At 57.5% G+C, this 13,213-nt stretch overlaps 1 protein-coding gene across 2 annotated transcripts in view; it reads right to left on the bottom strand.

The window, feature by feature from the left end:
• Window positions 1-13,213, bottom strand: part of LOC144946435 (A disintegrin and metalloproteinase with thrombospondin motifs 3-like) — a 79,052-nt gene that overhangs the window by 26,667 nt on the left and 39,172 nt on the right. For both annotated transcript variants that reach the window (XM_078875302.1, XM_078875301.1), the window contains exon 4: window positions 2,577-2,794. In XM_078875302.1, coding sequence (XP_078731428.1) covers window positions 2,577-2,794 — 218 coding nt within the window. The remainder of the gene's footprint in view (window positions 1-2,576; window positions 2,795-13,213) is intronic.

Below are 13,213 nucleotides of genomic sequence, written 5' to 3' on the forward strand. Positions count from 1 at the left end.
ACGATGAAGATGTGAGTGCAGTGCTGCGGGCTCCTCTCAAATGATTCGTTAACCAAAACAAAAGTGCAGGCGCACGCACGCGCACAGGCACGAACGAACACGCGGCGGTGAGCACACACGCACACACGCACGCACACACGCGCGCACACGCACACGCACACACGCGCTGTGCACGCGCAGACATGAACACGTGCGCGCGCTCGGGGGGCGGCTCGCGATTATCTGGGGCAATGGGAGGGGAGAGTTGGGGATGTGCATTAGAGAACGTACACGATGCACACGCACGCACACAAACGTCCGTACGTGAAACTCACCGAGACTTCCCTGGATAAATTAATATGATTATTGTTGTTGTCACGATTACAATTGTAACGGCTCAGGTCTCGGCGCGGCAGCAATTTACAACCGCTCCAGCTGGGCGAGTGAAAACCTCCTCCTGAGCCAGTGGCAAAGCATTTTAATTTTTCCACCACCAAACCACAATGGCCTAAGTTAATTTACCCAGGAGATGACGCGGCGGGGACTCCTAAGAGCTCGCAGATCCTGGGATCAGCATCCCGGGTTTCAGACGCGCAGCTCACTCTTACGAATGACGAATTGTCGTCTCTCAATATCTCGCCGGTTAAACAAAATAAACGTGAGACTGGATGAGGCGAGTCTACGCTCTCAGCCCAGTCCACCTTCTCGCCCATTTCTATAAAACTATTCAACTCTTTTTTATTTTACCAGGTAAGGCCTACTGAGCCATACAACTCTTTTTCCGAAGCGACTTGGCCACAAATGATAGCTCAACGAAGTGGCTCATCACGTGGAAATTTCTAGCAGCCAAGTACTCTAAACACGTGATGTTGATTCTGAATGTGGAGGGAAAAACCGGAGGATCCAGAAAAAAATCCACAAGAGCACGGGAAGAGAGACACGCAAACTCCAAATATACAGCAGCAGGCGTCAGGGTCGGGATCGAACCCACGACCTCCTGTATACCAGGCAAGGTAGTTAACATCTCATAGCCACCGTGGTGAGATGTTAACACTCTCTGCGGGGCATATGAAACGTGTGGCCCCCGAAAGTGAATTAAAAAAAAAAGTCCTCATTGAAGTGACCTCACAAGTAGTTTTGCGACGTCACCTTCCAGCATAGTTCTCTGGCACAGGGTGATGCACTGCTGGCTGCAAGACCCCAAACGGGAATGTCTTCGTCTCGCAACGCGATGCCGGCAACACAATTGGAACATAATTGGGGGGTGCGGGGAGTCGATGGGGGAAGGGTGGGGGTGGCGAGGGGGGGGGGGTCCGAAGGGGACTATGATAATATCCTGTTGGGGTTTCCACACGAATCATCAAGGGGGTACACCGGGGATCGCTCGCCCCCTCCGAGACACTTTCCATCTCAGGTGGCATCCATCATGCCTCAACAAATTCGAAGCAGCAACACAAACGATTTCCGCTCTTTCTGGGACGCACTCTGGAATCCCGCTGGAATCGCGCTCATTTGCAAACAACGCCGGTGTTGTTTGAAACTCTAGGACCTCATTAGTGAGCACGGCAGGAGTGGGGGGGGGGGGGTGCGTGTCCGGGGCTGGCGGCATGCTTGCTCCCGGAGGGGGTGGGTGGGGGGGGCAGCACCAGGTTCACAGTGAAGGTGCGGGAAAGAGAGCAGAGGTGGAAATTCCACATTTCTATGGCGGTGGGGGAGGGGGTGGGGGCGAGTCAATCCATCGGACAGCTGAATTCGACACGAAGCGGTACTCGCTTTATGTTAACTACCTCGCTAAGTATACAGGAAGTCGTGGATTCAATCCCGCAGTTTGCGTGTCTCTCTCCCCGTGGTTGCGTGAATTTTTCTCCGGGTCCTCCGGTTTACCCCTCCACATTTAGACCAACGTGGCGTTTGGAGTATTTGGCTGCTACAAATTTCATCGTGATGATGAGCCACTTCGTTGAGCTATCGTTTTTGATAGCCAGGCTGCTTCTGAGAAAGAGCTATACAGCTCAGTGGGCCTTACCTGGTCTAAAAAATATATAAACATTTTTTTTGATATATAGCTTAAACCCAAACAAGGATATGAACTCGCTCTACCGCTGAGGCACCTGCCTGGGTTCTAAGAGATGAGGGATTGGGATGTGGAATGGGGTTAAGAAGAAGGGAATCGTAGAGACACATGCGGTTTCGTAGACCGCTCGAAATCCAAGTTTGGAGTTCCAGATCGAGCCGTTTCAGCCGCAAGGCGTGTTGCCAGCCGTGGCGTACGCATCAGAAGAATGCGCCGCTGGCAAAGGGAGCGGAACCACGTCCAAAAGTGCGGGGTTTCCAAGCCAGGCTGCGCGTTGAGCAGTCCTCCTCGCAAGCTTTCTCCGCGCACTACCGCGGGCATCTTCAGGAGTCGAATACGGAGGGAGCGGAGGGGAGTCGACGCCCGCGAGCGGTGCGTGGCGCAAGCCCGAGAGGAGACAGTGCGCGGCACGCGGCGCAAGCGGCTGCGAAAACCTCACGCGAAGAAACACAGAGAGGGTGGGAGGGAGGGGCACCGTGGCTCAAGCGCAACGCGGCGATGGCGCGGCGGGAGAGGGACTCACGATGTTCATGAGCGTGAGCAGGTAGTTCTGCACGTGCTCCTTGCCGTGGAAGCGCACCACCGAGTCGTCCACCGCCAGCAGCACCTCCACGTTGTAGTCCTCGCTGGCCGTGTGCCGGCGGGCCCGCGCCCGCTCCCGCACGCGGTCCTCCACCACGCCCTCCAGGTGGCGCAGGCCGTCCGCCAGCGCGCCCGCCGGCCCGTCGGCCCCCGGGACACCTGCCGGACGACAACGCAGACGCGGTCAGACGGATTCAGAGGATCGAGAGACGCGGATCTGTGTGGCAGGACACGGGGGCTTCTCATCTGCTAGAAGGCTCCGCTGCCAGCCCACCTATCGGCCCATCTGCCAGCCCGACTGATCCCCGAGACACCTGCCAGACAACGTGGATACAGACATGGTCAGATTAATCCATTTTGAGAGAGCTGTGAAGCTCCAGGATGAGATGCGGGTACCAATCAGCAGCTGCCGAGACAGCGGGCGACAGGGCCCAGAGGTCGTCTTCAACGGCGTCTCCCTGCGCGACCCCGACCCCGACGAGTGGGCGTACCGCCGTTGTAAACGCCACGCAGCGAGGCCTGCTGCTACCAAGGCGGACCCTGCGCCTCGCCTAGTTTGTGCACTGGGTTGACACTCTCCGACTTGGCTGAAGGTACACGAGGGACACAGCCCCCCCCCTACCCCGTGTATCCAACACGGTTGCTGGCAGCGAGCACTCGTGAAGTCCCAACACACCACCTGAGGGGGGTGGTGTGGCCAGCACCATGCCCGACCACCTTTGTTTTCCCAGCACTAATACTTGCACAGCGCACCCAGCACTCATTTAAGCAAACCTGTCAACCTTATCACCTTATTACAGACCAATGCAAACCTTATTGGGCATCCCGCGCCCTTGTAAATCTCAACGTTCATCCATCACAGGAGAGAAACACAAATAAATAGACAAACAAATAAAATAACTTTGCCCATATTGAAACGGATGTACGCCGTATGGACATGAAAACAAAATTTCCCTGTACAAGAATACAGGTCAACCGTATGGTTTGACAAGGATGTTTAAAGCCGAGTCGAACAAACGGAGGCCCGAGACCGGTTAAGACATACACCACTCATTGTTAACCAAGGCCGGGAGTCAATATTTGAGATTTTTTTTTTACTTGGAAAAATTTGGACCATGACGCAGGCACACAATGGCCTGACTCGTTTAAAACGACGCAGTATTAACCGGGGTGGCCTGCCGGATTTAATCCTCTGCAACAACAACAAGCGGCAGCAACGCAAGCCAGACCCAGCGCGTGAGTGGGCCAAGCCGTAAGGATCTGGTTTGGATAGTATTTGCTCTGGCAGCACATATTCTAATGATCTGGTGTTTTTTTGGGTTAGATCGCATATGGATGATTACCTCTATTATGGATGATATTGGTCGCGAAAGCCTACGTGTTAAACGGATCTGGTTTGGTATTTGCTCCGGCAGTACATATTACAAGGATCTGGTTCGGATAGTACTTGCTCCGGCAGTACATACACTCAGAATCTGGTTCGGATAGTACTTGCTTCGGCAGTACGTGTACTCAGGATCTAGTTTGGATAGTACTAGCTCCAGCAGCACATATACTAAGGATCTGGTTTGGATAAGAAGCCAACTTGAGCCTCCAGCACAGAGAGCCGCTCGACCGCAGTGCAAATGTGCGGCGCGGTTAACACGAGCACCGGCGCAACGCATCGGAAAACTCCAAGGATTTATTATTTGCATTCACACATTTGCGAGTTTCGTTTGATTTATTTTTAACCGTTGCAATAAAACGCCGGGTTTAGAGGCCCGCGTCGCGCGGTGTTGGCGAGGGCCGCTTGGTAGAAACGCGGCCTTCAACCGTCACCGTCACCGCGGCGATCTTCGTTAAAGTTGCCGGCCACGGCTAACATCGGTGGCGAGCGATGCCTGAACCGGTCCTGCCCCCTGCCCGACCCCCCTTCCCCGCCATCTTCATCAACCGTACTGACCAGCACGGAGAAGTATGGCCAACCGGCATTCGCTAATGACACGGCATTAGGAAAGTTTTCATCCGGCAGCGGATTGACCAAGGAGCTGTAAATAACAGAGTATAACGGCATCTCAAAGAGACCGCACCAATTGAAGAAGCTGAAGCTTACGTCGGGTCTGTGTTTTCTCCAGTCGGACGGCAGGGAGCGAGAGGCGCAGGGAGGAGGCGGCCGTGCCGCGGGGCTGAGGACGACGCTCCGCACGGACAGACTCGCAAGTTGCTCAACCAGAGGGGAGAACTCGAGGGACGAGGGTAGAGTCTCACTCGCGAGCGCGAGCCGGGCTCGCACGAGTCGCAAGAGAGAGGCGGCCATGGCCAGAGAGGAGGGAGACGCGGGGAAGTCTTAACCCCGGACTCAGGGGGCAGGGAGCCGCAGGGCGGAGGTCCGGCGGGCAGGGGGCTTCCCGACGGCTCCGCCGAATAACGCGCGCCATTGATACCGTCGCGTCCCGGCGCCCCAACCACCCACCCGGCTAACTCTCCCCGCTCCCACGGAACGCCGCACCCGCCGGTGAGCGGCCAAGTCCTCGCGCGCCGTCGCGCCCGCCGATCCTGGCGAGCGGCCGCCAGCGCACCGGCTATCGCCTTCCGGCGCTGGGCTTTGATGCCGCTACAAGGCGGAGAGCACCGGCCGGCCGCAGTCGCCCGGGAACGATAGCGGCGGCGGCGGCACGACACAAAAGCCGGCGCTGTCTTGCCTGTCCGCGCCGAGAATCCCAACCCGGAGCCAGGCCTCACCCCGCTATCCGGTTACGTGCGACAGCGCGCGCTTGTTCCCGGGCCGGGCCGGCGGAAAGCGACGGGCCGCGGTGCCGGAGTTTCGGCTTTCATGATTGCCGGCAGCGGGGACACCGCGGCTTGGGGGCACGGCGCGTAAAATTATCTTGTCCGCGACGCGTCGTCGGGGGGGGGCAGGGGGGGGCCCCGCGTGGGGACGGGACGGAGCGGGGAGATCAAACGGCGCTGCACACGGCGCCCTTTGTGTCGCCGTCGGGGGTTTGTTTGACGGTTACCGACAAACGCGGCAGCGCCGCCGGCGAGGGCTGGCGAGCGGCCCGCCGGCGGGCACGCCGCCCAAACGGGCCGTCAGCCTCTGCCCCGCTCTGTCGCCGCCGCCGCCGTCGTCGCCGCTGTCCCTCATCGCGAGCGACTCCGTGGTCTGCGTGCCATCTGTTGCCCCGCAGCAGTTTGGCAGGGCGCGTGCCGCACGTGGGGGGGGAGGGGGGGTTGGGGCGGGGACGATCTCTTTCGTTACAGAGACGACGGACTCTGTAAAAATTAATAACACAGTTTTTTTCTGGGTTAGATTGCGTACATTTATAAATGTGTCGTTAAACTCCCCACCACCTAACACAGACAATTAGTAAGGTTTGTCACGTAAATAGAACATACTAATTCGTTACTAGTACAGCACACCTGATGAAGCTGGTTGTAATTACTGGCGAAACGTCGAGCTTGGCTCACCAACACCCCGGTGTGCTGAACTGGTGACGAATTGGCATGTTCTGTTTACGTGACAAACCTCACTAATCGGCTGTGTGTGGTTGTGGCGGGTTTAACGACACATTTATATATTTACATGATCTAACCTGTATTATGGATGCTATTGGCCGTGAAAGCCTACTGCGTGTTAAACTCCGTAAAAATTGTGGCGACACAAAAAAAAGGAATTTCCGAACCGGTTACGGGAACAGAAAAAAAACGACAAATTCCCAAAACGATGCGGAGCCCCGCGGCGGACTGGAGGGATCCTCGCTCGACCCGCACTGCCGTGCGTGCTCCTGTCGCGCTCGCGAGCCTCCAACAACGGTCTAAAAAGAACATTCGAATGTGTTTGGAATACAATCATGGACATCGTCTCTACACGGGGTCACACTGAGTAAGAGTAATGGGATTGTAGCAAATGCACCGCGGAGCCCTGGGCATGTGGGACCCGACTCCTGGAACGAGTCCAACTGTGGAGCCATGTGAGTGGTACCCTGAGCGCATGGCGACGCACGCACGCCACACGCACCCTGCACACACGCACCCCGCATCACACGCACACACACCTTGCACCCACGCACGCACCCCGCATCACACGCACACACACCCTGCACCCACGCACGCATCCCGCACACACACGCACCCCGCATGCACCCTGCACACACGCATGCAGCACACACGCACCCCGCATCACACACACACACACACCCTGCACCCACGCACACATCCCGCACACACGCACCCCGCATGCACCCTGCACACAGCACACACGCACGCATCACACACACACCCTGCATCCACGCACGTATCCCGCACCCCGCACCCTGAACTTGTCCACCCGCGCGTCTCTCTGCCTCTCAGATTTGCCACGTGTCTGATTTTGTATTCGTTTGTAAGTCCTCAATGGTTGTGTTTATCTCATGTGGCTGTCTTTCTGTCAAACCTAAATGTATTTCTGTTTGTCTGTCCGTCTCTTTGCTCTATGTCCCATTTACAGGTAAAACCCAAGTTTATTTGGGTTAAATAAAAATCTGCAACAACAACAAAAAAACGCCCCAAAATATTTCTCGACTGCACGTGAATGTACTACCACCGAGCCGGCTAAACTCCCGGTTTGTTTTCCGTAGGCCAATCTGCACGCTTGCCGTCACGAGCAATTAAAGATCTCCCGGAAGGGCGTGCGACGGCCACGGCTGCGACAGCACGGAGCGCCCGGCCTACGGAGTGCCCGGCTCGGTTCGACGCGACGGCGTGTGTGCGCGCGGCAGAGGGAGACAGCGGCGCGCGGGACGAGCAGGTGGCGGAGCTGCCCTCCTCCTCCTTTTCTGGCGGTGGCGGCGACGGGCCGCTCACGTTTGCCCACGCTCCGAACCGCGCTGGCACGGCAGGCGGGTCGGGGGTGGGCGGAATCTGTCAGTTTGTCACGATCTCCCCTCCGGCACAAAACCGGCGTTCATCGGACCGTCGCCCACCGAGAAAACGCCGACGACAAAAAAAGCAAGACAGCCGCGTTTTCACTCGACGTGCTTTTTCTTTTTTTATCGTGGACGCGATCCGCTTTGAAGTTCTCGCTGCGCCCTCAACGCTTGCTCAGACGAGTGAGGGCACTACCCACGGCGGGAGATGCCAATCAGCGCCGTCTTAATGCCCCGCTCTGACACACGGGCATTCGCGCGGAACGTGGAACCAAAAAGTGAAAAGCACGCAGAGAAGCGCGCTTTGAATTACACCGCGAGACAGGGAAGAGGAACGCGTGCGTTAGAGAACGCACGCGGGCGAGTGACATTGTCCACACTGTGGATAAATGTGGCATGGCCTTTGGCAGGACACGTCGCCAGAAGCGATGACGGACGACGGTCGAGATGAATAACGGAGCGGCAAGCCGAGGAATGCAACGCGTCCGAGGGGAAGTCCGTGCAAGAGATGACGACGACGATGCGGGCGCTGACACTGATGGATCAATAAGCCATGCGGGGAGACACGGATGGCTGATCCGCATGAGGGACAACCGCCCAAGCGTGACAAGAACTTTCACGACGGCGAACAAGAACGTGACAGCTCTTCGTGTATTTCTTCCTAAACACTTGTGTCTGTACTCGTGGAAAGTAATACACGTGAGAACTGTTTAACATTGCTGGTGGTTTAATCCCAGGCACGCGACGATTTATAGAATTTACCCAAAATCGCTTCGTGCGTTCGCGATATCCGCAAGTCGAGTATTGGAGACTTCGAGAGCCAGTTCCGCGGTGGCGATGGCGAGATGAGAGACCGGACGAGACGGACCGGGGAACGGACCGTGACACGGACCACGAGATGGACCGTGGAACGGACCATGCGGGGCACGGTGCAGCGGAGACAACAGAGAAGCTGCTCACAGGCGAGACCCGGCAGGTCACTCCTGCAGGTGACTCTCTCTGAGCCTCTGGAGCGTGCAGCGCGTTAAACAAACAATCTTGACGCGAATCGCGACGAGCCATCGAATCGCAGCGGAGGGAGGTGGGGGGGTGGTGGGGGGTTGTGGGGTCCCGCCGGAAAACGAGGTGTGCAGGGCGGGGGGACAGATCGCGGGCGGGCTGCCCCCCCGTCATAGCCAGTGTCTTCTTAACCAAACCCCCGTTATTTCCACAAACAACAGAGATTAGCCGTTTTACAGCTTATTCATATTGCTCTTCGACGCCTTCTGACTAAGGGTGAGATTGGTCATGCACTCGCTCTGTCTGGCCGCTTGTCTCGTCCGCAGCGCGAGGCATGAACTCTCGCACGTTGCAAAGCAACCCGAACGGTTCGAACTACGCGCATCTTGAGAGAGGGTGGGTGGAGGTGAGGCTCCGAGGGGAGTGCTGTGACTCGTATCCCCGCTGGATCACACGGCGCAGCCCACACCTGGGCCCACACCTGTGCCCACACCTGTGCCCCGTGTCAATAAAGTGATACACACCTGGTCAACAACAACAACAGCCGCCATTCACCACTGTGGCGGTGACGTCACCATGGCACTCGTGCCAGGTTAGGTGCACAAACCTTGATCACACGTGCCCCTACCAGATTATAAGACTGCACACCTCAGGGGACGAAATACGTCTTATAATCCAGAGAATTCGGTAACGATAATGACGATGAATTTAAAAATGAAATATGAAATGCCCCACAAGTGTCTTCTAAACTCTGCCTTTGTCCAGTGGGTGCCGATGCGTACAGTGCGGCCGGCTGTCGTAGGTCCATCGGCTGCCAAAACTCGGCGTCCTTCAGCGAGGCCTTGCCAACTTTTGCGCTTAAGTGGCCTTTTCACGAGGCTGTGGCCACACAGCCCTGATTTATCTCAAGATTGGCGTCAAATCTGAAAACCCTCCTCGCATTTTTCCACTTTCCACGTCTCCCTTCCCGTGCACCCACCCCCCTCCCCGTGCCACCCCCAGCCCCCCACCGTCCGCCCACCCCACCCTCCCCAGTCCTCCACGTCCCCTCTTCCCCCTCTCCCCTCTTCCTCTCTCCCGGCAAGGCCCCATTCCAGCCCCATCAATGGCCCCTCTGCAGCATCCAAACCAAATCAATATTTTGCCACTTGGATGAGGCTTCTATTTTCTTTCAAAGCTTATACTATTACTACTACGACTATATACCGGGGCTTTTTTTTTAGTACAACACAAGGGCGCACGCACGCACTTTGCCGAACGCCCCCGCGTTCAAAGCGAAAATCGAAGAATCTTTTTTTTTCCCCCTTCCTCGTTCAAAGTCTGTCCTCTCTGTGTTTTTGTCCAGGACCGGCGGCAGGCCCACACGGGGGCCTAGACGGGGGGGGGGGGGTTCAAAGCCGAGCTCTGCTCTCAGACGACGCTCCTCCTCAGACTCATAAATCACCCCCCCCCTCACCCCCATTCCTGACCCTGCTGCGGGTGACGACGGGGTTAACGGCGCAGCCGACGAGCGCGCAAGGCGGTGCAACTGCACGGAGGCTGGAGCTCACGGGTCCAAGGGAACCCAGGTTCTGGGCTAACAAGGGGGGGGGGGGGTGAAGGGAGTGGGGGGGGGAGTCGACACTGGTGAGACTGCACTGTCAGTTAAAATCCACGCCATTTTTGGGGTACATTTCCGCCGTGTGATTTAAACACCGCCGGGAAGTTGGCCCTGAGCGAGTGTCGGCACAGCGAGTGACCCCGTGACCTCACGGCTGTTTGCGGGGCCGGCCCAAACGATGATTATTCGTTTCGAGATAACCGTTATCGAGAACCAGTGCAGGACCCCAGGTGTAAATTAAGGTCAAAAGGTCATCGTGACCAATGTCACCACACTTGGCCATCACTTCCTTCCTTGCGCTCGAGCCCGCAGTTTGGCAAGTCGACGTGTGACCTTCTAAGTCCACTCCACGTCCCACCACCGCCACCGGCGCCTGTGCACAAGCTGCTCCACCTTCGCGGCTGCCACTCCGTAGCTCATCTCGACCGCACGGCATCGCCGTCCCTCCGATCTACGACACGTCCCCACCACCGCCGCGGTCGCTGCGCGTGCAACGTCGATCGAAGCGCCTGACGGGACGCCCGCGCGAAGGAGACGTTCCATCTCTAGGGATTAGTCCGGGTGAAATTTTGTTCAAGCCCTGTTTGCGTTCAACATATATGGACGCGACAGGGGATTGTGCCCATTCACGCAGGAGGAGGCAGCCGGGGGGGGGTGTGAAGGCAAGGTGAGGAGTGGGGGTGGGGGCCGTGTGGGAGGAGGAAGCCCAATGAAGAGGGGGGGGGGTGTGGGCTGGTCAGGCCGTTGTGGATCTCCGCAATTTTGCTCGGTCAGCATTCTCAAACAACCGCCAAACGGCACAGCCGGACTTGCACACACGCGCGCCGGGAAACGCCAGGGTTCACCAACAAGGCGCACAATGCGTCTAGGGCAAGCGCTCGCGTATCCACGGCAAACGTTTACAGAGAGGGCCCTGAGTCCACAGTGAGAAGTGTACGGAGGCCGGAGGTCGGTCGGCCGGTCGGGTGGAAGGAAGAGGCCACTGCCAACCCAGCACAACACGGGACGACTCGTGTCTAGGGCAAAGCATTCACACGGAGAGACGCGGGGTGCCAGGGAGTCACTTATTTAACCAGTCCAAAGAGTTTTTTTTTTCAGGAGGGTCCTGCTACGTTTGGATGTTTGGCTAACACCAATGACACACTGTGCCTGTGTGTGTGTGTGGGTTTAGCTCAGGGCGGAAACCAGAGAACACCCAATGCCGAACAGGGGGAGAACTTACAAACTCCACAAAGACGGCGAGCGTGCGAGTCGGGAACCGAACCCAGGTGCTCTCTTGCTGTGGGGCGTAAGCGTTACCGCTGCGTGCCCCCCCCCCCCCAACCCTGCCGCCTGAAGGAGTTTGCCACTCACATGTCGCCCTCTCACCCCACCACTCAGACAGCACAAGTCGGCGGCGGGAGGGCGGCGGGAGGGCTGGATGGGGGGGATGGGGGGGGGGGTGTTCAACTCTCACCAAATTGCCGAGCGTCCAAACGAGCCGTGCCGAGCGGCCTCCGGCCACAGCCGGATCCCCCCCCCCCCAACCACGGGCGGTAGCCAGAGGCTCATTTCTCACCGAATATTGTCCTGGGTCACCGGTAGACTCGAGTAGGGGACACGTGACTAGCAGCAGCCACAGCGAGAGGCATGCTGCTGGACGCGGTGTGCCAGGCGCGCAGATATTATCACGGTCGCCGACCACGACACGTCTGGGCTGTGTCTGTGGCTACGACTCGTCGCTTGCCACCTTCTCTGGGATACCAGCGACCTGGAAAATACTCGGCGAGCTATTAAGCCCTGGGGGGGCACGCGGCCCCTACCGCCAGGAGCGCCACGACCGGCACGGAGGCCCCCGGCACGCCAGGGGGCCCCAAGCGCGGCGCGCTGGGCGCCACGCTGCACGCCGCCGGCGGCACAGCATGGCGGTGACGTCACCACGGCGCTTGCGCCAGGCTAAGTGCACTTTAAGGCCACGTGAAGTGTCAAACGCCCGCTGGCAGGAGGTCATAGGACAGACCCGGGTGCCACGGGTTGACTGAATGAGATGACCTGTGCCACCCCCCTACTCTGCCAACTGGCGGATCACACACACACATTCGTGAAACACCCTCCATACCGAGGTCCCTATCATACCCTGACTTAACGCCAGAGTATGATGGCAGTACAGCAAGTGGGTTGATTTCCATCTGTATCCCAACCGTACGGGCACTGAGCGTCACCTGCCTACAGTGTCTGATTTGCCTCCCATGGAATTTGCAGATCATCCCAATGTAGGACCGCAGAGCTTGGGCGACGGTTGGTAGCGCCGATTCTGTGTGACTTTCCGAAGCGCTTTCCTGTGGTTTGCCACGGCACCTCCGTGCGAAAACTGCGCGCGGTACCAACTCTGCGGCAGAGATTCGCATTCACCACGCTTCCCCACGCAAACATAACGGTGTCCGTACTACATTAGCAGATAATTATTGTTGGGGTTTTGTTTTGCCGTTCGTTTTCGTTTTGAATGCCCCCACCATAAGGGCCATGTGGCCCGGTTTCATATTTTTTGTGCGAGAGTCAGGGGAGTGGGGGGGAGGGGGAAGGGGGGTGAGGGGCTAAGAGCAGGGCCCTAGCCTCTGACAATTTGAAACAACTGCGTGGGCTGTAAGGGGAGAAGGCAGGCACAAACGAGGCCTCATTAGCGCCACTCAAATTGAGCGTAACGAGCTCTAACCGCGCAGACCAGGGCGGTTAATTTCACACAAAGTCAATCGTGCTCAAAAAAAAGACACGCACGCTCAGAAACGCTCGCACGCGCTCAGAAACAGACACACTCAGAAACACACACGCTCAGAAACACACACACACGTGCTGAGAAACACACACACACACGCTCAGAAACACACACGTGCTGAGAAACACACGCACGCTCTCAGAAACACACAGACGCTCTCATAAACACACACACGCTCAGAAACACACAGACGCTCTCAGAAACACACACACGCTCTCAAAAACACACACACGCGCACAGAAACACACACGCGCACAGAAACACACACACGTGCTCAGAAACACACACGCACGCTCTCAGAAACACACGCACGTGTGCAGCAGCAGGCACGATCGATCCACTGT

The sequence above is a fragment of the Lampetra fluviatilis genome, chromosome 41 (genome assembly GCF_964198595.1).
Source record: "Lampetra fluviatilis chromosome 41, kcLamFluv1.1, whole genome shotgun sequence".
Lineage (NCBI taxonomy): Eukaryota > Metazoa > Chordata > Hyperoartia > Petromyzontiformes > Petromyzontidae > Lampetra > Lampetra fluviatilis.